Below are 25,905 nucleotides of genomic sequence, written 5' to 3'. Positions count from 1 at the left end.
ATATGGCTCTTGAGTATACTTTCAGGTTACTATTATTATCATTATTAATATTATATAGCAGTGCCTTTTCAACTTTCTGGTACCTTAGAGGAACTACCTGGAGACCTCATGAATGTTCAAATTTTCATTCACTAGGTCTGGGGTGGGGCCTGAGGTTCTCCATTTGTAACCAGCTCCCAGATGATGCTGGTGCTGATGCTGATATGAAGTCAGTTCTACACTTACTACATTCTTCAAACTAGATGACTGGCTTTATGTGATGTAACTATATCTGTTATACCAAAACTTGAATTTAATTTTGAAGTTTATTATTTTCAGTGGCTAGCTCCAAGCCAAGCTATGAATGGCACAAGGGGAAAGCATTCAGCACAGCTGCATAGTTGGAAATTGTGTATTTCCATGTGACACCCACATTAATGTGAAGTCAGGGTAGCTGGGAATCAATGACTTGGCCCCCAGTACTTCAGTTAATGTCTGTTTCACAAGGGGATGGTATGACATGTGTTGGATGTGTGATATGTTCTGAGACTTCTTTTGGGACACCCACGATGCGCTGTCGTGCGAGTAGGACATGAGACTGGAATTCAGTTAGAGATTTAGACTGTGTGCAATAGAGTGTGTGTGAAGTAGAAAGAGAAACATGACATCGCATGAAAGGGGAATCACCAACCAAGGAGTCAGACTTTAAGAGGAGGTTTGGAAAGTCAGTTCTCACACAAGCAAGTAGGAAAGTGGCAGGGTAGCAAATGGTTAACTGAAAACCAAAGTCAAACAACAGAGAACAGACTGAATGTTTTCATGATCCCTGAACAGCTCAAGGCCTTGCACTGAGTTACCACATCACTTGTTTTTCATAAGCAGTCCATATTCTTTCCTATGTTTGTTTCTGTCAAAAGCTGCCCATGTTTCTTGGAACGCTCTTCTAGCTTCTACCTTTTCCCATCTTTATTTCATTTCATTTATTTATTTATTTATTTATTTATTTATTTATTTATTTATTTATTTTGCCTCTGTTCCCTACCTCCTCATGTGTTGGCCATGCTTTATGGCCTTCATGTATTACATGAAGTGCTTTCAGCCTGAGGGTTTAAAATATTTTTCTTATTTGAGAATAATGACTGAGATTTTGAACAATACAAATTTGCCATGTTGACATGGTTGATTGCTGACCCGTCTGCCCAACCTGTCTCTAGTTATTTTACTGGTATTTACCCTACCGGCCCAGGAAGACTCTCTGCCCCACGAGGAACTGTAGCTATTTCAATGGATGGATATTATCATATGTTTTTCATTCTGGTGCTGTCTTAGCTACTTTTCTCATCACTGGCAAGACACCTAACAAATTATTTAATGGGGGGGAGATTATTTTGGTTTGCAGTTTCAGAAGAAGCAGTCTGTCAAGTGACGGAGGCATGCAGTGGCAGGGGTATACCTTTGCAGAGATGCCGTGGAAGAGGCATGCAGCGTCAAATGCATGCAGTGGCAGCCTTTTCACATTACCATGGACCAAGAAGCAGAGAGCACTGGACTTACCCCTGCTAATGTGCCTTCTAGATAGACCCCCACATCCTAATGGTGCCACCTTCTCCCAAAAGGTCCCACCATCTGGGCAATGGGTGCCCGATAGATGAACCTGTGTTATTCATTGCAGAGTCAAACCTACAGTGGTTTGTGATGTCCAAGCTGCAGATAAGCCATGACCTAAGCTGTTGAAGCAGTTGTGTAAGCAGAACAGAGAAGTTTGGGTGCTTCCTTGGGACCTTGAGTACTCAGTGAATACAGAGCTAACTAGGAATGAACAGCAGCCTTTAGTTTGGGAGGGAGAGTCATTGGAAAGTAGATTGTTTACAGGGATGATTTTTGAGACATTTTGTCTAGGTTTAAATGCTACTTTGCAATTTGAAAATTAGTCTTGGGAAAATTACTTCTTCAGAACTCAGTTTTTTTTTTTTTAATGGAAATCAAATATTTAGCATAGTTCTTGCCCCAAGCATTATTAAATGAATGTTGACAAGAGAAACATATACCCATGTGCTCATACACACATGCATCACAGACATTTCATTGTTTAGGTGTAATATGATATATGAAGGCAGTTTATAAAGAGCAGTAAGCCAGGCTTCTCAAAGAAGAGATTTAGATGAGCATAGAGGGTAAATAAGTTCACTTTGGGGACATTTAATGTACTGCTCTTTAGGGACCATTGATATTTGTTAGGAGGACAAGAGCACTCTGCACCATGTAGTAGAATAATGGAATCTGGGTCATTTGAGTTCTTTTATCTTCTTTCACTTTCGTGCAATGATTGCCATTTATGAAATCCACTATTCATTCTTTGGAGATGCAGCTAAGATTATTTCCCCCTATGAAAACGGAGTTCTAATTAAGATCTTTAACCCCATGAGGTCCTTCTAACAGCTGAGTTCACCAACTTGGGTATCATTAAAGAAATGAAACTTCCCACTAGCATTAGGTGTTTAGAATCCGGACCTAAATGGTATCTGGAAGACAGATAATGATTTGAAGTCCGGGATACTGGTGAATGTGGAAAATCACTGAAAATCGTAGAGACTGTCAATCAGGAAACTGATTTACATAGACAAATGTCCTTATCACCATTTCCCTTGTACTTGCAGGATTCCAATCATGGATTATTGAATGGCAAAATGCCAGTCTAAATGGAATATTTGCCAGCTTAAGGTTTATTGACTTCAATTTGTTGGTTATAATTACTAACTTTTTATGTTTAAGCGTTCTAGTGCTGACATGCTTGGGCGAAACATTGAACCACAGTGGTGATTGCACAGCAAGGAAATCAGAAGCAGAAGAAAATTAAATGCTAGGTGATCGTGTGAAGTCAGCAATGATGGGAGTGAGTGGGTGGGTGACTTAAATTTTTAAGTGATTTAGCAAATGATGCTAAGAAAGTGCCACAGCATCGTTTTGGATTTTCTATTATAACAAATTGTAATTGATCATCCTTTGGTACTCATGTAAGGAAAACCACTTCATAGAAAATTTTCACTGCCCTAAGCACCCCATACCCCACAAAATTCCCCTACCTTTTGTTGAAAAGAATGCCCTGAAATAGATTTCATTTTTAAATCCCAAGTTGCTTGAAAACTTTGTCAAGAGGTATCAAAGAAGTGCCTTTTACTCCAGAATGCACTGGAATCAGCAGTAATAGTTAGAAATAATGAAATCAGGAATGACATTTTCTGTGTCTCCCCGGGATGGTAGGTCATGGTGTGAAGTTTTCAGAGGAGGACAGATCCATTTATTTCCCTTTCTGATTTCTGAGCAAATGTATATTATCTTGTTAAAAAAAGATGACAGATTATCTTCCTCGGTTAGTTTTAACCTGTTTCTCATGTATATTAAAATCCTACTCCAAGCCACTCTTGCCTGAGGAGAATGAAGATGGCATTTCCTTCAATTTCTCTTTGTTTTTCTAAAGAATCAAATATTAGAATTTGTAAGTAACAAAAGTTCCCATTTCTTTCAGGTCTTGTCTTAGAGTTGTTCCCTTTTATGATTAGTTTCTGCTGTATCTTTTCATTGACTCATACTCTCTTTCTACTCATCCATTCATTCATTCCTTACTCATACCTTGGAACTTAGAGATATGTGTTTATTCCTACTTTCATACTTACTCTCTTCATAGTTATGGAATAAGAACCCAAATTAGGTGTCGTTCTTGAAAATATATTAGCAGGGCAATTATAGTTCACACTCCTGTATTATATATTTCATAGTCCTTGAAGAGAAAAACTTGCAATGTTTTTCTCCAAGAAATAATGATGTTCAAGGTGATGGATACACCAGTTATTAGGTCCTTATCATTATATAATGCACATACTTATATACTGTGTACAAAACCACACAATAGCCATAAATATATGCTATTATTGTGTGTCGATCAAAAAAAAAATAAAATAGGACTTCAGGAAAACAAAACTTGTAAGCAGCAGGGAGTTTGGGTGACTTTTTAAACATATGATTTAGCCTCAGGCAAGTTTTCTAAAATTAAGTAACTGTCAGTTGGCCAGGGCTCCTCTTTACTTACAATTTGGGTGTGCATACATCTGAAAGACAGCTGAATATGAAGCCAACCTGGTGGGGTGTAGCATATACTCCTTTCCCCCATCTCTTCTCATGTATTAGCCTAACGCCACCTCATCAAGGATGCACACCTTGCCCCCCAGAGATCCGTGGCAACACTCATTATGACTGAGTACTTATTTGCACAGTTGTTTCCATAATGCTTGTCTTTGGAGATGGAAGAGCCACACCCCCATGCTCCTTCAGTCGGGAGGACTGCTTGGTCTTACTGCCTCGTCTCTAAGGATTGCCTCAGGGTCTGGCACCTAGTGTGAGCAGATTTGTTGGATAAATTATTAAAACATCAAGAGTAGCCATTCGGAAGACAAGAACTTTAACCACTATTCAAAAGAAGGGCTTGGCTGACTGTTATGGGCAAGGAAGCTTCTTCTGCAGTGGTATTGATGAGTGCAGATTCATAACTAAGAATGGGAGACACTGAAGGCTGCTGGATAACCTCTCCCCCCACAACCTCTCTGCCAAAGGGTCCAGACAGGAAGCTATTTGAGGAGAGTCCTTAGAAACTGTGATAAAGGTACAGAAGTGTAGTTCTCCACAGCTGATGGTTTCTGATGGTAGTAGGGTGGAGGTAGGGAAGAACTGGGTTTCTTTCAAGGGGCTGGCCACTAGGAGTTTGACCATGTTCCAAAGAGAATATGGGCAGTACAACTTAGACTTGTTTTTTTGGAGGGGGAGGTGAGGAAGGGCACATAGTTGGGAGGATGGACTTGGGAGGAATGAGAAGTGAGTGTGATTGAGGTAGGTTGTATTGAATCACCACACCATTAATAAAAATACTGTATTGGGTAGAGGCAGAAGGGCTTGTACTGAATTCATCTTTAAAATTTGTATGTAATATTGAATTTACACTGGTGATAATTTTCTACAAGTCACAGGATAGTGAATTGTGGAGAAATCAGAAAAGAAGGAAATTGTAGACTAGGAGAAAATTTAAATGAGACAAACCATAAAGTTATTTGTAACAGTAAAGTCCCTCTATTAAGTAAAGTTTAACCCTACTTTTTAAGACATTGAGATGAACATGTATGTAGAATAGCTAGGCTTAAAAGAATCTCCACACTGCTAGAGACTTGATAGATTATAGTCGCTCCTTCCCTTAGGAGCTGTTATGCTTTCTCATTGTAAAATGTAATTAGTAGATCTACAAAAAACATATTATTAATCACACAGGGCATAACTGTGGTTGTTCATATGTAAATTCTTTCATGTTCATGAATTGCTTGTTTTTCCATTTTTAAATAGGCAGGTTAGAAGTCAAATGCTCTCTAGCTTTCAGTAGGTTCTCTGTGGGGCCCCATAGGAGGTATCTGTGGTAGGGGTCAGCTTGTAATTTCTTCATGAATTTGTCAGTTGCTGGTTGTGTGACTCCCCAGAAGTCTAGGTAGCTTCTCTCTAGGTAGCTTCTGCTCTTATGGCTATCTGAAGTCTGTGACTGTTCCTTCCTTTGGCCTGCAGAGAGCTCTTGTGTGGCAGTCACCATGCCCTAGGTCCTAAGGCATTATAGCTCTCCAATCTACCCTTTCTATACTGCTCCTGACTTGAAAATTCCTGTATTTAGAAGAGTGGTTTGAATATCAGTGTGCTTTTTTGCTTTCTTTCCTTCCCCAACTCACACAATATACTTGAAAAATAGAAGAGAAAAAATCAGATCTTCTTATATTTGAACAGACCACACAAAAGGATTATTAGAAGCCAACAAATGACTAGAAGTGTAATCATACTTTCAGTTGCAGAGGCATGCAGAGACAAAACCATGCTCTTTGGGCTTTGAGGAAGGTGTTCTGCCTTTGATATGATGCTTTTTCATGTTTACTGTTGAAGTTTCAAGTTCATCCTCAGCCACAAGCCGTCTTTGAATGATTCATTGCGCAGTGGATTGGTCTTGCCTTTCCCCTTGATGGTTGGTTTTGCTAGCAGTGCTGTGCTTTGTGAAGAGGATGTGGGGGCAGAGCAAGTAGGCTGCATTTTGGCCCATGATGAATTAAACTGACGACCTTAAAATTCCTAATACAGGATTGCATTTGCTAATAAATATAGGCCCTTTCAGTATGGGTGTGGAAAAGCTTTACTAGAAGCTTTATTAGAAGAGTGAGCTGATGTAGGGAAGTAAATAAATAAAATTGCAGTACAATGAAGGATGAAATCTCTCTTGCTGTCCCCGACCCCACAATTTCCAATTTCAATATACTTCCTGGCTTTATTTTGCTAATCTCTATCATGTATGAAAACCCAATGATGAGTGTTCCTTGAGAGTCAAGTTTGGGAACTCAATTGAGCAGGAAGACAAGGATGCATATTTCACATTTGATATTGACTTGTGAGCAGGAAGCTGGATGGACTTATGCTGAGTATGTCTTGATTTGGGAAGAGAATCATAATTTTGAATGCAAAATTGGGACATTCATCACCCTTCCTTATTTTATTATCACTTGGCTTTACTTTTTTTCCTCCTCCTCATCTCTTTATAATGATTTTCACGAAGCTAAGAGGAGCATGAAAGCTTAAGGCAATGTCGGGAGAGGAGGACCAGTGCTGGGCATTGACTCCTAGCCCTGATTTCTCACTCTGATCTAATTTCTGATTATATGCTCATGTCTTGCCACAAGCACAAGCACAAGTAGATTTAATACTACAGAGCAAAGAAGTCTGAACAGACAAAGTTAATGGCTACAAAAGTCATTATGCTTTTTCTGGTCCTGAGTTTTACAGCAGCAACAAATCCATCCTAAGGATGGGTGGCAGGAAGCAGTTGTTGTGATGGCCACTGTTGCTAGGGCCACCATCACTGGAGAAGTGCTCAAGCGCTACCTCCTGGGGGGGAAGAGTGAAGTTTCAAGCTGATCTCTCACTGGGGAAAACCAATGATGTTATTGACTACCACTAAGGATTCCTCACTTACCTACCCTACCAAATACAGCAATCAAAATAAATGAACAAAGTTGTTTTCAGGCAGGTTTTATTTTTCCCCTCTGAGAATCAACAGTGAAGATGCATTATGACTTATGTTTTTTGTCTGTCTGTGCTTGTATTCAGATATGTGTGAGTTTCTTTGTAGTAAGATACACTTTCTACAAACCCTGTGTCTTCACCTGGACTGTGATTTTGGTGCCTTATTGCTAGCTTGTCATGGTTTGGACCTGGCTCCCATGATATTGTGAGCAAATCAGAAAGTATGGAAAGCAGGAAGGCCTCGTGCCATTTGGACAGATAGAGAATAATCAAGATTTCAACAATAGTTTTATGTACAACCAATAAGAAACCTTTATAGATACCTGAAATCATGCCCATTTGGCATCAGCAAGACTATAAATGCCTTAGTTACTCCAAATCTTACCCCTCAGTGATGTAAGTAGACTCAGTAAAGGCAATGGAGAGAGACAATTTGTAGGAGGCAGCATTACATCTGTTTCAATTAATCAGTTTACAGGAAACAATAAACTAGAAGGGACTTTTTGTTACAATTGTCATTTTTATTCAATGTCACATTGAAGTCCATGTGCTTCCAAAGTATTCCCCAAGATTTTCTGAAGTTATTGTGACCATTTCTAGCACCCCAAAGATTTGACTGACAAGTCTATACTTCCCTGTAGTGAGCAAGGTCAGGACACAACTAAAATGCACTTAGTTGATTTGAATTGGGATTCTATCACTTATTCTTGGTAAAACAAATGATCTCATGTTGATCAGTAGCTGTAGCATCTGAGGAGAACTTTGACTAATAGATAATATGAAAATTGGTAACTTTCTACTGAAATAAATAGTATTGTAGAAAAATCCTTCATTGTTGGTATACATGGAGGAAAGTGAGGAGTGATCCTTGAGGTTTTCTTTTTCTATTAATGTTTACTGAACTTTTGATACATGCTAGGAACTCCTATAACATCTATGAACAGTACAGCAAATGTCTATTTAGAGTCTGTCCGTAAAGGAAACAGAGTATATACATATACGTTGTGATAACAGCGTGGAAGGAAATGTGTAACGTGATGAGGTAGTAGCTACAGGTGAGACAACACAGAAAATGGTGTGGGGTTCTGTTTCAGGAGGAAACAATGGAGGGAATTTGCAGGTCCACGAGTTGGAAGGAGGACTTTATGGTTGGGCCAGGTGAGCGAGGAGGAAAGAGGAACAGATGCCAGCCCAAAGGACCCCATAGCAAGGAGTTTATGCTTTATTCTAAGGTCAAAGGGAAGGGGAAAATGATTGAAAATCTGTGAGCTAGATTCATCTATTACTTTCCTATTTGAAAGGATTGCTTTGGTTGCTGGTGTAGTATGGATTTGAAGAGGGCAAGAATGGAAACAGCTAACAGCTAGAGTTGTAGGAATCTAGGCATCACAGTGATTTGGCCTTGAGAATGTCTTTTATTTCATCTTTTCTTGTGTATCATCTGGGATAACTCATGGAGCTGTAGCTCCATGTTTGAATTCCAGGGATAAAAGATGGAGAAATTAGTACTGGTCCCTCCAGGGACATTTTCAGAAGTTCTGTTCACCACTGCAAAGAAGGCTATAATGTGTAGTTCAGTTTTGAGTGGTCAAGAGCCTACAGAGTTTCCATCTAGAATAAGTATAAAAGAGCTGGTAGTCTGTTTTACACACACACACACACACACACACACACACACACAAACACACACACCCGTATTGAAATAAAACTTTAGCCCTCCTTTAGAGGTTCTAAGCCAAATGTGGGTGTGTAAGTCTAAGGTTTGCAGAATATCGAGTTAAATGTAGATCAAGTAATTAGTTTTATTAACAGCCAGGCAAGCACCAAATCATTCCCAAGACACATAGCTGTCTAGATTGCAGAGAAGCCAGCTTGGGCTAGAGGCCAAAATAGTGCCTCCTACTCCTGTATCACATCTCAACCTTGGGACCACTTTGCCCTCCTAACAGATTTGAAGTCCTTTAAATTCAACCAGCGGCCTGGGCATCTGTCCACCTCTCTTTACACACGTGGTATGTGAGAATATATAGCAGAGAGGAGGATGGGAAATTTGCAACTAGAAGAGAGGTTCTGCCCACATGTAGAAAGGGAGCCCAGGATGAGAAAGTCCGTGAATAAAGAGCTTGCTAGGCACCCTTGTTCAGCAAGTGTACCTTTGTTTCCTGTCCCCAGGCTTTGTTTCCTGTTTGTCAGGGAGAGGAAGAAGAAATACACAACTAGGTAGGAGACTTTTGTTGTATAACTTCCCCCAAAACATGGGATTTGGGGTGGGATCTACAGTTAATAGAAAAGTGGAAGCTGTAGACTTTTTCTTTTTCTGGTTTTTTTTTTTTTTTTTTTAAAGGGAGGGTCGTGTGATGAGTCTTGTGTTGTATAATTAATTGCCTCAAGCACACTTTATTTGGGTAATGAAATGGCCTCATTTTAAGCATACATTATAGTCCTATGAAACCTCAGCACAAAGAAAATGATAAACGAAGGAAAGCAAGATGACAGGCATTTTCAAATATGCAATTTGATGCCTTTAGGAGTTGAAAGAGAAAAATAAAAGGGAAAAGTTGGGTGAGGACAGCAGTAGACAGTGTTGAAAGGGAAAGTGGATAGAGGACCAACAGGTTAGGGCAGGACAGAGAGTGGGGGTGCATCAATCAAATAGCTAAGCTTCTGGAGTGCTGGGATGGGAGAGGGGTTAATAAAAGGCTATTTATAAGGTGTGGGCAGAGATACAGGAACTACCATCGGATGAAGATATACTCAGGGGTGGACAATAGTAAGTAGAACCGCAGGGGTTAGGGTTGATGATGTCCATTAGAGCCTGCAAGAGCTATCTATGGCTGAGGCTCGGGTAGAGACCACCTTGTTATTGGGAGAAGGGAGCTGGAGGAATAGATCTTGACCTCTGGCTGGTCTTGCTCCCTGTTCTTGCTCCTGTGTCTCCTTTGGGCCAAACACAGCTGGCAGCTGTAAACAGAAAACCCAGGTGACAGCAATAAAGAGCAGCCTGTTAGGAGACACGGGAGGGTTGATCGGCAAATGGAGAAGATCCTTGCCATACTGTAGCAGAATGCAGCAGGAGGCTTTGCCACATTTCCTGTCACGAGTTAATTAGTGAATTACCTCTAAACATTTACTGAATACTCGCTTCATCGAATATCGTAGTTAGCAAATAAATAAAGAGCTAACTTCTGGGAGAATCATAAACCAGGTACCAGGCAGGATTCTAATTTCAGATGAGACGAGCTGAAGGAGTGAGGAACACTATTTGGCAGGCAGGGAGGGCTTCCTGTGGAGGGATGGCTTTGGAGGCATGCGCAGTATCAGCAGGAAGGGAAGAGCACACTCTTCCTTCACTGTGGTGCTCCTGTGGGCAGGGGTGCAGGTGTTGACCATCTGGGATTTCCGTTTCTAACTCCAATTGAGTCCAGCCTAACGGTAGAAGAGCAACAGGAAGGGAGCAACACCAGATTGAAGTCTGGATCTATGTCTTCATTTCCTTCTGCTGGCGATAGAACATGGCTTGAAGGGGGCGGGGATGAGCAGAGCTGAATGGTATCCTGAACCAGATGAGAGTGTATACTTTATCCTTAAAATTGTCAAGTGGGGCTTGACACTGTGAAGGACATTACTTCTTTGGAAGGATAATCGAGGGATGAGAAACACGTTCCTTAATTCCTCCTGTTGTTGATAATGGTTTCTTCGATTTCCCCCACTCCCCCTCACCCAGCCCCCTCTCTTGCTGTTTTTATTAGGTAAATCCCCCAGAGTTAAGGGGCTACTTAGGATGGATCTGGTGCTGTGAAAAGAAGAAACAGCCTAGGTATTTAATAAAATTTCACTTCAGTTGCTAGTAGGGGTTTAATTTGAGGGTAGAGGAAATATTGGGGATGCTGACATAGAAATTAAAATGCTTAGTGAGCCAAAGCTTGGTGATTTATGGCAAATAAAGTAAAAATAGGATGTGACTTCATGACTGTTTGAAAAGTTGGCTTGAAATACTATCACTATACCATGACGCTATTGTAGACTGCAACATAGAAGAATTGAACAAATGAAATTGCAAACACGTTCTTGCACATTACTTTTTCGCACTTCGATCTCCAAAGAGAAAGCTCTTCAAGACATTGGGGAGAAAGCCCATTACTGGATTAATCAAACAACCATCTCCTATCTGCACTTTTATTTTATATACCCTTTACACCTGTTTAATTAATCCTAAACATGATGCTGACTGCTAATTAAACAGCCCTGGAAGTGACTGACTGAAGGTAGTAATTTGAGATAATTAGTTTTGGTTTCAAACACTCAATTTTCACACTTTGTGCTCATTTTTAGAAAGGGGTGGCTCATTATTGCAAGTGGGGTGGGGGTTGTGGAAGACATTTTACTGCTGGACTCTTAGGATCAGAGGAAGTAGGAGGGCTATGTTTCCAAATAGGACAAGAACATGGTAGAGTGCTGTAGAAGTCTTTACAGAATTCTCTTCCACACACTCCCCTCAATATATCTCACTCCACCTACCCACCCCTACCTATACTCACATCAGTACAGCATACTCTGAATCAGACTGATGAATCTTTGTTTGTTCTAATTTAGTTTTTTTATTGATTTATTGACGCATCTTAGTTCCACTCATCTCCCCATCCCTTCAAACCCACTCTCTGCCTTTGCATTCCCATCCCTGCCTAAGATAAAACAAAATTTAAAAGAAAAGAAAAAAGCAGAAAGGTCTTGCTATGAAAGCTTTAGTGTGTCATACAGCATATCCTTTAATCGGTACATCTTTACTTTACATTGCTCATTGCAATGAGTTATTAGTCTGGTTTGAAGCCCCTGGTTTCTACTATACCATCGTTACTGTTACTGGGACCTCACTGGAACTCCTCTTGGATAGCCTGTTGCTGTCATGTGTCATGGAGATCCAGCAGTTTTGGGTCTGTAGGACTGGGACCTTCATAGTCTCCAACAGGTCATAGATAGGGTAGATGCTGGGATGAGCCAACTCATGACCATGGGTCTGGTGGTTGCTGGTTGGTCAGCCCCCAGCTCATCCTCATCCTCACCCTCATTACCAGGGTGAGCTCTCCAGCACTGCTCAGGCTAGCTCATCCTAATCAGTAAGCAGCAAGAAGTAGGGCTGGTTCTCCTGCTCTCATGCCCTCTAGGCCACTCACCCACACCTACACCATCAGGACCAGCTCTACTGTGTTGCCCATGAAAGGTGCAGGGGTCAATCTGCCCATGCCACCATATGGCCAATGAGGGACAGGGCCAGATCTCTCCCATTTTTATTCTCTGTGTGGCTCACCCATGCCCTATCAACAGGGTCAGCTCTACTGTGCTGCCCAGGTGAGGTGCAGGGCCTGTGCTCAGTCTTAACAGTACTGGGCATGTTCATATTTTCTCCTCCCTGCCCAGGATGGAGAGCCCTGGGAAGGAGGGGATGTGGATCTTCTTCTCTCTCTCTCAGTATTAATCTTCAGAATCATTTTTATTAGAGTATAGGAATGCATATGAGATTGGTTTTTGGGAATTTTATATCTAGTATAGGACATGGGAAGAGCTCACTGAGTGTCCAGGATCTCTTCTACAGATTTTCTAGAAGCAAGGGGAAAAAAGGTGAAGATGGCTAGGGTTGTTGTGCTTTGAGAGTTGTAGATGTGTCTTGCTGAGTCCTCACATACTACAAAGGCACAGGGCCCAATAAAGACATCTGTCTGTCAAGACAGGGCTAGTATGTCCAGAAGAGAAAGCAAAGAGCAGCCGCAGGAGGCTCAGGCAGCTTTTATGGTCTCACCATGTAAAGGAAGTTAACATGATCCACACCAGGAAAAGAAGCCAGGGAGAATTTAGTAAATGGCTGACTTGAGCAGTCACTGCCACTGCTGAAATAGGAAGAAAGTTGGAGCCAGCTTGAGCAGAGGCTGAACAGCTTTCAGAACCTGGACAGCTCCTGGCACATGGTTTTGCTTCTGAGAATGGGTAAAGCTTTTTAAAAACAATCTCATTTTACCTAAAAGTCCCAGTTTCCCCTTCTTCCTCACTTCCTCCCACTTCCAGGACCTGTCCCCACACCCATCCACTCGTCAGAGAGAGTGAGGCCTTCCTCCAATGGAGAAGCACCCAAGTCTTTTACATCATTTGTGCCAGGACCAGGGTCCTCCCACCTGCATCCAGGCTGAGCAAGGTATCCCTCCATAGGGAATTGGCTCCAAAAGGGATACATACTGGTTCCATTGCCAGCGGCACCATAAACTGTCACCTACATTGAGGGTCCCATGCAGGTTCCCCAGCTGTCAGTCTGGAGTGAGTGAGATCCCACTTGCTTGGGCTAGGTATGAATAAAGCTTTTATTTGTAACTTGGAGTCACTTCACTGGGCACTAATATGGAGCAAGATTCTGTGAACTTAGAGCTGTTATCCAGATGTCGAGTGATCTGCAAAAATGTTAAGAATGGTTTGGAAGCCAACTAGTTAGAGACTGGTGAGTGACCATTAGATCCTTGAGATCTACAACCTTTTGTGGCAAGCCAGAATAACTCTTTTTGACATCTCCTTTGAGCCTAAGAATTCAGAAAACTCTCACTTCAGTTGCCACCAGGGATTTAATTTGAGGGTATGGACGTATTCAGGGTGCTGGCATAGACATTTTGTTATCTGTAGAGTCTCATGGTGAATAAAGTTCTATGTATGTGCTAAGCTGTATTTTAAAGAAACTACTTGAGTTAGGGTATCTTGGAGTCTTTTTGACCTCTTAATTTATGCCCCCACCTAGGATGGTGACTGAAGAGTGATGAGATGCCCAGGCACAGTGCACACTCTCAGATTTTTGAGAAATGACATAGGATTCTCAATTTTAAAAAAACTCTGTAGCAATTTATCCTGTTGGTGTCAGAAAACACTCTCTTTTCCTAAGGAATTTACCATCCAGATGCTTTTTCTAGGTGATGATTTTTAATGAGCTGGAAATATGTTTTTATTGGAAGACATACAGTTCACTAGTTACAAATATTCTTGTGTTATTCAATGACTATACCAATAATCAGTGAGGAGAATAGAAAAAGTATGCACTTAAAGTAATTTACAGCTAGGTATGGTGGCACAAACATTTAATCTCAGCACTTGGGAGGCAAAGGCAGGCCAGTCTCTATGGGTTCAAGTCTAGGATAGCCAGGACTACATAGTGAGACCTTGCATCAAATAAAAACAAAAACAAAATTATCAAATTATGATCTTAAAATGTAAGTGGTATCAAGTGTCAAAATATAAATAAAATAAAAAGCAAAACAATAACAACAAAAACTCCTCGTGTTAAATTATCACATACCTTTTATGTGTTAAAACCAAAGAGAATGGTGACTTTCTCTGATGTGTGTTTCATTTCTACACCAGAACAATCTCATATATAATAAAAAAAAAGCAGTAACAAAAAGCAAAAATGCTTTCCTTTGGCCTTCAACACAAAGGAACTTGAAGCAAAACTAAACTGTTTCTCAATGTTTATGCATCTGTGCTTCAAAAGGAAGTAAAGCCCATGGACTGTTAGGAAATTATTTCTAATTAAATTGGTGGTCCTAAAACCATATGTTGCCTTCAGACTGACACATCTAGGTTTCCGTTACAGGTCTGACCATTTAGTCTCTTGCATTAATCTAGCATTGTACAAGACACACCATGGATTGAAATGCTCTCTCATTTGTTTTGCAGATACCTCAAATTAGCTATGCATCCACAGCCCCAGAGCTGAGTGACAACACCAGGTATGACTTTTTTTCTCGGGTGGTCCCGCCTGACTCCTACCAAGCCCAAGCCATGGTGGACATTGTGACGGCCCTGGGATGGAATTACGTGTCAACATTGGCTTCCGAAGGGAACTATGGAGAGAGTGGTGTTGAGGCCTTCACTCAGATCTCAAGGGAGATTGGTGAGCATGTATTTACCAGTTGATTACATTTGGAGGTGACAGGTTGCTAAAATCTGGGTACCTCCAAGAGCTGTCTGATGTCTATGAGATATAAATGCTCTCACAAATATGTGGCCCAGGCTGCTCTCTGTATGGGGAAGCAAGATTATAGACAGGTTCATTGTTCTTATTTCTAGAAAGGTGACTCTTTGGTGCTAATTTAAGAAATAGAAACCCCAACTTCAGTAAACATCTTTTGAGATGTCTGTTTTGATGAGGGAGTTTGCAGGCATCTTAGAGCCACAGTGAATTTGAATAAATGACATACCATTTGATTATTCTAGAAAGAAGTTTACATTAGCAAGTCATCAAATTAAAAAAAAAAGTCAGTGGAATTTGACATGGAACACTAGAGGGATCAGTGCTTATAATTACCTTAAAGCAATATTAGATCAGTCCCCACGGGTAGTCCTGTTATACTCTCATTGTCATATTTTGCTTTTTCCATCCTTCATTTATATATAAAAGTCTAGAGCCTATCATGAGATGAAGGGAAAATTGTGAAAACTTAACCAGGACAAAATGCTGGCAAGCTCTGTCCTGGGATTTCTTCAAAGAGCTTTTCAAACCTATGTAGATATTTCACCCACATGTATATTTCCTGTGAGGCTGTAAACCCATTCTATTTCTCAGGAGAACACAGAATGACAACAGAAAGCAGCATAGAGAATAAATCTTACTGACAATTAGTCATTGCTAGTACTTAGTAGATGGAAGGAGACATATCATTGTTATTTAAATCCTATCTTATTAAAGAGAATCGGTATTTTTGTGTATTGGTGATCATGATGTGGTGGAAGTACTAAGGTGTCTCTTAACTACTTTTAAGCCCTTTTGAACTTCAGGAAGGAAATGATCAGTCAATGGTTGGAAGTTTCAGTTCAGGAGAAGAGCATGGGAATGACTGAGATTTGACCGTAATTACCTGGAACAATTTTCACTTGAGAGTCATAGATGCCTGAAGCCTTCTTCTGGGCGTAGTAGGCCAGGAAAATTTATTATGCACAGTACTTTTTATATTTAACACGTATTCTATGGTTGCATGTGGCACAAACTATAGAGAGAGACTAGTCTAGTCAAAAGATGGGGTTAATTGATTTAATTGGACAAGTGTTCATGCCAACTGAGTCTATGATACTGTAATCATTGCTTTTTGGAATTTTAAGTTGTATCATTACAGCTATAAAAAAGATTCAAAGGCTTCCATTAAACTTTAAATTATATTATTTTCTTGGAAAAAAGTCCCATGTTTATCCTTAAAGGAAATGCCCACTCAGATGAAAACAATAGCTTCTGGAAGCAGGGTTAATACATTATTCAAGCAGCTGATGTCTGTTCTTACCAGAGTGATAATTCAACATTTGGAAGAAAATAATAGAGTATGTATTGAAATAAGTTTTCTACAGTGACTCTGGGCATTCTTCAATGTTGGGACACATTTTGTATGCATGAAAATGATTACTATGAAAAATTCAATAAGGACATAATTTGCCTATTGTAGAATCTGATGTAATCTGTTGTTCTAAAAGTTAAGTGAGAGTACAATTTTAGTTTGTTTTATTGACTAAAATAAGAAATACTTGATTATCTTTCTAAGATGCATGGCTATGCTTTGGTAATACTATCTCATAAGAAGACTCAGGGGGTGCTGTCCCATAAGAACATTCATTATTGCTGGTTCTATCTTAGTCATTAGTATGGGAGAAAATCACTTTAGCACCTCATGCATGCTCCTGATTAGAGCAGCACATTTTTTTTTTTTTTTTTTTTTTTTGCTGTGTTGATCCTTTCAGTATTCTGTGACTTGATTGGCTGTCCATTCTATTTCAGTTCTCACTTATGTAGGGGATGTAGGAGGGATGGATTGTCACTTAATATGCAGAATGCTGAAAAGGCCAAATTAGTATCATGCCAGAGTATGCCATGGAATATATTAAATATCAGAATCATCCCTCATTTTAATGACAAAGATTTTTTCTAGAACAAAAATAGCTGAAAACTCAACCTTTCACATGACAATGATATTAATGGGAATGACAAATAGTAGCAACTTAACCCATTCTGGAGTTATCTGATGACTCTAATGAAAATTCATCAGCTCTGTAACATTTGCCATTCTTATGGAATCACTGATGGAATTTCTGTCACCATGCTAGTAATGTGTATAGAGGAATTTGAATGTCTTGACTGAGAGAGAGGGGTATACAGTCAGTTTTTGGAGTATCTGCCCATAATTAAAATTATGTATTCACTCAACTCAATGTTTGTATTCTCTCATTTTTTTTTTAAAGAAACTTCCACGCTCTGTTCTGAGTTTCTCTCTTCAGCAATATTGATTGCTAAGAAATTTCAGTGTAAGTTGAGGCATCCTATGTTTTAGCTCTGATTAACTTGGGTATATAATAATGGAATTATAGCAAAATGAAAATTCATTCAGTGACACATTGTACATCCAGCTTAATTAGAGTGTTTTGCATTTTAACAGAATCTGAGTTTCTGGAAGTAGTCTTTGTGAATCTGGAAGAATGAAGATTATGTGTAAATGATAGTCATGAATACACACTAATGATGGCTCATCTTTTGACAATATCCTTGTGAAGGAGATATAGGAGACATTTGATATTCTAGATGTCTTAGTGTCAACCTAGAAATATATTGGTTATCTCTTTTAAGGGAGAAACTATCAAACAAATGACAAACGAAACCCTATACCAATATAGGTTCACAAAGCAAAGTTTGACTAGCGTATAGTATATGATGAGGTATGGGAAATAAAACTGAAAGCCAGACAATGACACATCTCTAAGTACTTTACATCAAAAGATATTTATTTATTCTTGGTGTTCTAGATAATACCAGAAACTTTTGAGGGCTGAGAAAAATCTATCAGGATCTATCCATAAGAGAAGGGGGTCTCAACAGTATCAGTTTGGGTTTAAAATGAAGCTGTGACAGTAGAAACGATAGAAAAGTCAACAGATACAAGAGACATTCTGAGATCAAGTCTATGGAACTTGGTAACTGATTACATGTAGATCTTGAAGGTCAGGAGAAAAGTTATAGTTGGCCACAAAATTCTGTAGCTGGGTGGTTGAAAGAAAGCAAGTCCAGTCACAGAACCATAATGGGAAGACTGGTGTTGAGTGGGGAACATGGGTTTGGCAAGGACACATTGTGCTTCTGATACCAGTAGAGATCTTTTGTGCGGAAGCGCAGCAGGAACCTTGGTCTAGTGATCAGGAACTAAAATACCAACCCTCAAGGCCATTCTCACAAAATCATAGCTAAGGAGGGATTGTGGATGCTGAAGCAGAACATGGAGAGAGTGAGAAACAAAGGAAGCCAAGGTTTCATGGGAGTAATGGTTCTGTATAGTAACAGGAAGCCAAGACTAGGGCAGTCTTCTCTCTTCTTGGTGTGTTGGTGGCCATGAAGGGCTTATCTGCTTTTGAGTAAAGTTTTTGTTATAGCAAACTATCAGATATTTTTGTTGTGTATATTTTTAATTCAAAGATTTTGAATATTCTTTCATAAGAAAATAGGAACTTTTCCTGGTGGGCATAAGGAAAGTGTGTTGTGCAGTTACAGAGACCCATGGTGTGTGATCTACTGAGATGAATTGTCTTCTCAGAAGTGCCAAGACAAAGAACAGTCTGGGTGATGTATGATGATGCTCACTGCTTCTCATCTCTGATATCCAGAAACTTGAGACCTAGGTGGCTTCAGGGCTGTGCTGTTTCTTATATCTCAGAGAAAAGTCTCACTTCCCTTGGATCTTCTGAGCTGTGTACCATTCCTTCTTTCTTAGCTCGAAGAAACATCACCTCAGTATCTGCCTCTAAAACCACATAGCCACTTTCTATGTTGTTGGAGGTATCTTTGTTTTCTTTTGTCAAAGAGATGCAGCCACATTGGATAGGACCACCTTACTCTAGCATGATCTTATCATGACTATTATGTTTGCATTGTCTCTATTCCCAAATGGTCACATCTTGAGTTACCAAGGTGAGGTGTTTGTAGAAATGAGTCAAAGTATCACAGGCTATAATTGTGACTGTCTCGGAGGGATGCCATCCAGACACAAAAGAGGGAAGTAGACCAAAAGAACAGGTTACAAGAAGCATGTAAATGGTACTGGCTAGACAGAATTTAGTTGATAGCGATGCTTATAATACCACTAATTCGGTAGTTTCTTTGGTGTTCTATGCAATTCTACTCTTCTGGTCTTGATTACTTGATTATAAAGATAGGATGGCTTAGTATATAATCTGGGATTACAGAATGGAGCAGGTGTGTGTGGGATACCAGTATCTAGGTGTCCCTGGCTCAGATTGCCAAGAGCTCGCAGAAGGATTGACAGGGACACTATAAATATGATTGTACACAGACTGTTACACTACTTTGTTTTTGTGCAATTTCAAAATGTCCTTTTTAAATATATAACACCTAGAAAATTATAAACACCCAGAGTTTGTCTTTTAGCCTAATTTATTTTTATTTCCCCCTTTGGTCTCTTTTGGCTTGAGGAAATGTAATGGCTTAGTTGCTCCTGGGTTAAGAGTTATTCATCATCTGTGTTACATACCCCTGATTGCTAGTGCCACACTCCTCTATTTGTCTTGTTTTAATTATTCAATACAAAGTTTCACTGATACTGTAATAAAGGGGTCGATTATATTTGCTCATGCTTTTTTTCCATCACAATCTATGGGGCTTGTAGCTCCTGACTCAATAAATGACTTCTTTGAGTCTTCAGACAGTTTCTTTCACTTCTTTGTCTTATTATACCATTTTTAAAGGAAGACAGGATAATAAATGTTAATGCTACTACTATCATTATAAAGGGCAAGGATGCTAAGACTTTATCTTTGGAGATAAAAGGAATCTGTGCAAGCATGATATCTTTTCATTGTGGATTTGCACAGTGAGGCGGCACACACACCTCCTTTAATCAGTTATCATGTTTATGAATGACTTATCGGAGATGACAAGCCTTCAAGTCGTCACTGTGTATATTACAAGAGGCAGGATAGACCCAGATCTGTCAAGTCTTCTACTGTATGTGACTTTTCTTCTAATTTGCCAGTGTTGGACATTCCTGACTATTGCCTGACATGTGTTCAGAATCTTAAAAATCTCAGGGCTAGGAAGAACCATGAAGAGACTTGGCAGTTTCTATTTGAATAGTGGTATGCACCAATTTAATTAAATAATTTCCATATACAAGATGACTGATATTTGCCTCCCCCCCCCAAAAAAAAAAGTTGAGTAAGTGATTTACTTTTTGTGACGATTAAGCATTAATGGAAAATTTTATTCCTAGTATAAAATTGACAAATGCCCACTGATCATATTTCTTAGCTTACTATATTGTTTCAGAAGAAAGCCCTCCTCCTCTTAGCTTATAAGCAAGAACCACATTTCTATGAATGAAAATGGATTCAGTTTTAAGATTAAAACAAAGTATTTTCAATGACAGAAAGAAAAGTATACATAAAGTACATGTTCCCCCCTCAGATGTTCATTGCTTTGGAAAAATGACTTCCAGCAGGCAAAAATCAATTTGACAAAAGTATTAATGTTCTAAAATACAATGAATGAAAGGAAACATTTTAATTCAATTGAAAATTTTATTTCATATCCATACAGCTGAGTTCCATTGATAATACTGCATTTCAAGTTGCAAATCACATTTAATTAATATTAACACCAGGTAATTGGCAAAAATAAACTTCAAAGGAGGGCTGAAGAAATCGCAAATTGGAACTGCAGGTGCCACAATACTGCAGAGGCTTTGGCAGGATCCAAAGAGAGTGCATATGATTTTAACAATTACTGCAGAACCTGATCAAATAGAGTATCATTTCAAAGCCATTCCTCTCTCTGGTCTTTCCTAATATTTAGGGCTTAGTAGCTGCCCAGCATCAATAACAGCTGTTAATGTGAACTGGCAGATAGCATTCAAACAAATGCTTTAAGATGCTGTAGTTAAGTTTTTAGTAAACAATGGCAGGAAGATCAGAAAGATGGCAGGCACCATCGTCTGGATTCAGGATTGGAGGAGAGAGGCCTGTGCTTGACATGCTATTGCATCCAAACTAACTTCAGGGAGCAGTCCTGCCTCAAAGACCATGGAAGGGAATTCTGGGTGGCTCCTGACCACATGTGGCCTCCTGTCTCTTTACTAGTTCTCTATGGACATCCCTGCAAGTGTTCTTCCCCATGTTTTATTTTTTGTCACCGTCAGATCCTAAGTATTACTGACCATTGCCATCTGATAATCGCCGCTCCTTGTATCAACTGTGTTGCCACTCAACAGTTCTAAAATTCTTTACAAGTCTGGGGTACACTGCTTCTGTGAGTCCCTGGCCATCATGATGAGCTACTACTGCTCACCGTTCTCATCAGAACACTGACTTGTCATTCGAGTGTATTTTTGTCAGTGGAAGGCCACCCCAGTACCCAGCAGGCTGCCTGTCCCACAGCACATGCTTTATGAACTTCTATCTAATGACCATCATCTCCAGATTCATGGTTGGGCTCTTCATATTAGCCCAGAGGTTAGGCTTGATCAGGCTCTGGGAATTGAAAGGCAAAGGTGGCTCCAATAATAGTTCATAAATTTTGTTTGCTCGTGTCTAACTATCAGTGAACCTTGAAGGGTTTCTGCACCATTAGGTCACTTTTTTCTTTGTGCTTAAGGCCTGAGCTCATCCAGACTCTCATCCATTAGCTAGGTAGTGCTGAGCAGTGGTGCAGGGCTTCTGATGGCTGAGCTTGAGTTTCTGTTCTGTCAATGGGACCTTTGCTAACTTATTGTGACACACTCTAACTGCCTTTTCTGTAGAATGAAGACAACTGAGAATTGAATAATGAGATCATATGTAAATGGAAGAGTAAGTGGTGGACAAGCATCTACTATTATCATTGGTATTGAGACAGAGTCTTGTTGTATAGTTCATGCTGGATTCAAACTCACAACCCCACCCCCTCACCTTACCTCGCCCCCCCCCCAAGTCTCCTCTCAGTCTTCTGAGTGCTGGAATCACAAGTGTATACCATCTTACCAGGCTTTCATCTGCATTCTGTTAAAATCCTGTGGCTTGGCAGTGGACTGTGGACTGCCTTCTCTGAGTGTGTATCCAGCTTGCTCAGTGTTCATGAGGCAGTGTTCCTGACTTAGCATGACAAATACATTACCTAAGACAGAGCTAGCATAGAGTTGAATTCATGAATTAATTATGTCATCATTGGCACACAAAATCTGCATGTTCATCTTTCCTCTTTACCCTTTTAAATATTGGTAGGCAGCATCGCTAGTGTACCCAGCATGTATTCGGCTACATTCGGCTCAGTTGAGAGGACAAAGAGATGAATCACACTGTTTTCTAGCAGGTCACTGTTGTTGTGAGTCAGAGAACACCGACATGCAAACAAGCAAACAAAAATCCAGACTATGAACAATGCCCTGGTGGAGGCATCGCTTAAAAGCCACACCCAAGAGCATCAGGTCTGCAGGAAGGGCCTTTTCAGTTCACATAACAAAAACACTTGTCAGGAGACTTCAGGGAAGAGCTGGTAGGTCCCAAGCTCAAAGGCCGGTGCACAGTATCATGGGAGTTACTCTAAATAACTCAGCAGAAGAAAATCTCTTACATAAAGCCTCAGAAAAATATAGACTGTGACCATGCCAACTTTGAAATGTGGTACATGTATATGGCGTGTTTAATATGTCTAAAACACTAATAGCATCTGACCATAGCACTGTGTTTGTTTAATCTATTGGCAATTACTCAGAAATATTATCTCCTATGCCAGCAGCACTGGACTTGTTCCGATGTGCAAGTCATGGCTTTTTTTTTTTTTTTTTTTTTTTTTTTTTTTTTACCCCAGTATCACCCATGCCCTTGGCAGCAATTTCAGTTTTGCTCAGTTTCTGAAAGTGAGCAGGGGGCAATGGTTGAAATTCAGCCTCAACCCTGAAGTTGTCAGGTTAGAAAACTGCATCACTGAATGTGCACTCTGTCATCAGGAGTGAGCCTTGGGCTCTTCTCTGTTATTGCAAACTTACAGTGTCCTACTCTTGACCTGGCTGATGAATCTCTTCCTACACTCTGGTTTTCCAGACTTGGACCACATTGCAGCATTTATTCTTTGCCTGCTGTACTGGAACCCAGTGGATAAGGTGATGGCATGAAACCGCCAAGTAGGGCCTCTACCGGTCCTCTAGTAGCTGCCTAACTGTATCCATAGTTAGGACACTCTGAATGAATAGACATTAATTCTACAGAATTCAAGAATTTGCTTTTAGACTTTAGTTTAATTCTCTCAGAGACTCCTTTCCAGCTACTTAGAAAAGGTCAGCCTCTGTCACATTAGGAGTATGGTTTCCAAAGTTACCTTTTCCTGTTAACCAGGTGCAGAAACACTTAGAGACAGCTGACTCGAACAAGGAGGAGCTAACGGGCCCCCAGAGTGATAGCTGGGAATCCAGCATGGGACTGACTCAGACACCCTGAACATGGGTCTCAGCTAAAAGGCCTGGGCAGTCTAAGGGACCTCGGACAGCGGAACCAGGATGTATTCCTGGTGCACAAAAGGACCTTGCAGGCACACACTGTATGAAGGGATATTCCCTTAATCTAGAGACAGGAGAGAAGTCCTACTTCAAATGACTTGACAGATTTAGATGACTTCTCCTGGATGGTATCACCCTTCATGTGGAATGGGTGGGGGAAAGGCAGGGGAGGGTGGTCGGGGTGCATGTGAGGGGGGGAGAGAGGGAAAGATAGGGGGAGGGAGGGAGATGGAACTGGGGTCAATATGCAAAATAAAAATAAAAATTAAAAAAATTATTTTATCAAAAAAACCTCAAAAAACAAATAAACAAACAAATACAAAAACCAAACCAACTCCCAATGCCAACTGCATTAGGTATCTTGGGACACTGTAACCAAACACCACAAATCAGGCATATTTAAAGAACACAATTACATCATTTAGTGGTTCAGAGGCTGAGTGTTCCAGATGAAAAAAAAAAAAGTATTAGCAAGACCCTAACTCTTTCATATCTCTCCTTTAGTGTTATACTAATATCAATCTGCTGTTTCTTGCTGGTTTACAGTGTCACTATGACCTCTGTGATATCGGATGAAAGACTCATCTTATTTCAGTATGACTTCATTTTAATTTGATTAATTAAATCTACAATAGCCCTTTTACAAATGCAGTACCTTAAGAGATTTTTTTTGGGGGGGGGGTGGAGGGGACAGGAACAATTTAATTGATGACACCAAATGTAGTTACTAATTGAGCTCTGATGGAGTCCTGTGTGAACTGACATGAAAGGACATTTGCATTTGTCCTTTGCCTGGATTTCGGACCACCTGTGTTCCCTTGAGAGGCCAGTCTTTGTAGTCAGATGAGCAATTCCATTCCCCTTTGTCCCTGTTTGTTGTGGCCACATACCTTAGAACCAAATGTCCAAGTCATGACAACAAATGTGCTTTCCTTTTTGCTTAGCCCCAAAGAAATCACATTCTTTTAATTTCCTTTGTGAGGACATTTCTATATTAAAGGAGTTTTTTTTTTTCTTGGAAACTCTAGCAGTAGCTGAGAGCTTTAAGGTGCAATCTGTTGATAGAAGCACATAATACAAACACCCTTCTGCAGAAATGAAGCAGCATCTGATGCCATTTATGTCATTTTTATAGACCTTAAAAGAGTTGGCCTGAGAATTAGCCGTGTGCTTTTCCCTGTTTCCTTCATAACTTCTCAACTAAGTAACGATTATGGTTTCCTTCAAAATAAATGGCTCAAGAATAATAAAACCAGAGGCTGTAAGATGAATAGTTGATTGAAATAGGTGCCAGTTTTTTCAAGGGTTATGTCCCTTGGCAAGACTGTTTCGTGTGGACTCTAATTTACCATCTGCATGTCAGATAGACCAGGCCTCCTTTCCATGATGCTTTCTCTGCTGCCTATCCAATGTTGTTTCGTGACACACTGAGGGGGCTCCAGGATGGGGAAAGCAAGGGAGGATGAGAACATCAACCTCAAGTTGGCACCTTTGGTTTCTTGTTAACATCTCTGGGAAGAGGCTTGGTCAGGAAAGGAATTTCAACTAATGATTTAAACATATCTTCTGGCAGTTGTAACAGTGAGGGGAAAATGCTGCCTTGTAGCCGCTCATATCACTTCCCAGGCAGTGGCATGCATAGCCATGTGACTCTGGAGTCACATTTGAATCATGTATCATGGCTGGCATGCATGTAATGGGCTATTAAGGGAAAGAGGGATGTTTGGAGTACACTGCCAGTCTTTTGTATTGGATATCATGGAGAGCAATCACACTGTGTTCTCCTTGAAATTGTTGCTTGGTGTTATTGCCTGCGGAAACTCTGTGTCAAATGGAACTATTTATGAAAGCTGATGTGACATGTCTTTCCACAAATATTCGAGTACCTGCTCTGTATTGGTGCATTGTGCTGGATGCGAGAAATGCAGCGTTGATGAAACTGACCAGGCTCCTGACTTGGAAGGTTCTCAGTCAAACTTTCTTATAAAATGTGGAAGTTTTGTGTCCTTTTTAATCTTATATCTTTCTGGGGTGTGAGAATTTAGTCTAAGCCAGAGTGAGGTGTGACTGAAGTCATGGAAAACCTGAGAGTGGGTTTGTCTCTGTCACATACACAGCTGGATCCCCTGGGTGTTCTGGAGTCTCTCAGGTTTGATCAGAGTGCATTGTGGCTTACTGGTGAGAACCACACATTTGGAAGAAGCAGCATGTGTGCACATAGAAGATTAGGTCTGGAGCAGGGAAGAGGACATGAGGGGTGACAGATTTGGGGAATGCCTGTGCATGTGTGGGCTGA

General features: G+C 40.2%; 1 protein-coding gene across 5 annotated transcripts in view; it reads left to right on the top strand.

The window, feature by feature from the left end:
- Positions 1 to 25,905, top strand: part of Grm8 (glutamate metabotropic receptor 8) — a 764,803-nt gene that overhangs the window by 134,083 nt on the left and 604,815 nt on the right. For all 5 annotated transcript variants that reach the window (XM_051175782.1, XM_051175781.1, XM_051175780.1 and 2 more), the window contains exon 3: positions 14,776 to 14,992. In XM_051175782.1, the coding sequence (XP_051031739.1) occupies positions 14,776 to 14,992 (217 nt within the window). The remainder of the gene's footprint in view (positions 1 to 14,775; positions 14,993 to 25,905) is intronic.

The sequence above is a fragment of the Phodopus roborovskii genome, unplaced genomic scaffold (genome assembly GCF_943737965.1).
Source record: "Phodopus roborovskii unplaced genomic scaffold, PHOROB, whole genome shotgun sequence".
NCBI classification, from domain to species: Eukaryota; Metazoa; Chordata; class Mammalia; order Rodentia; family Cricetidae; genus Phodopus; species Phodopus roborovskii.
This window is presented reverse-complemented; position numbering and strand designations above follow the sequence as displayed.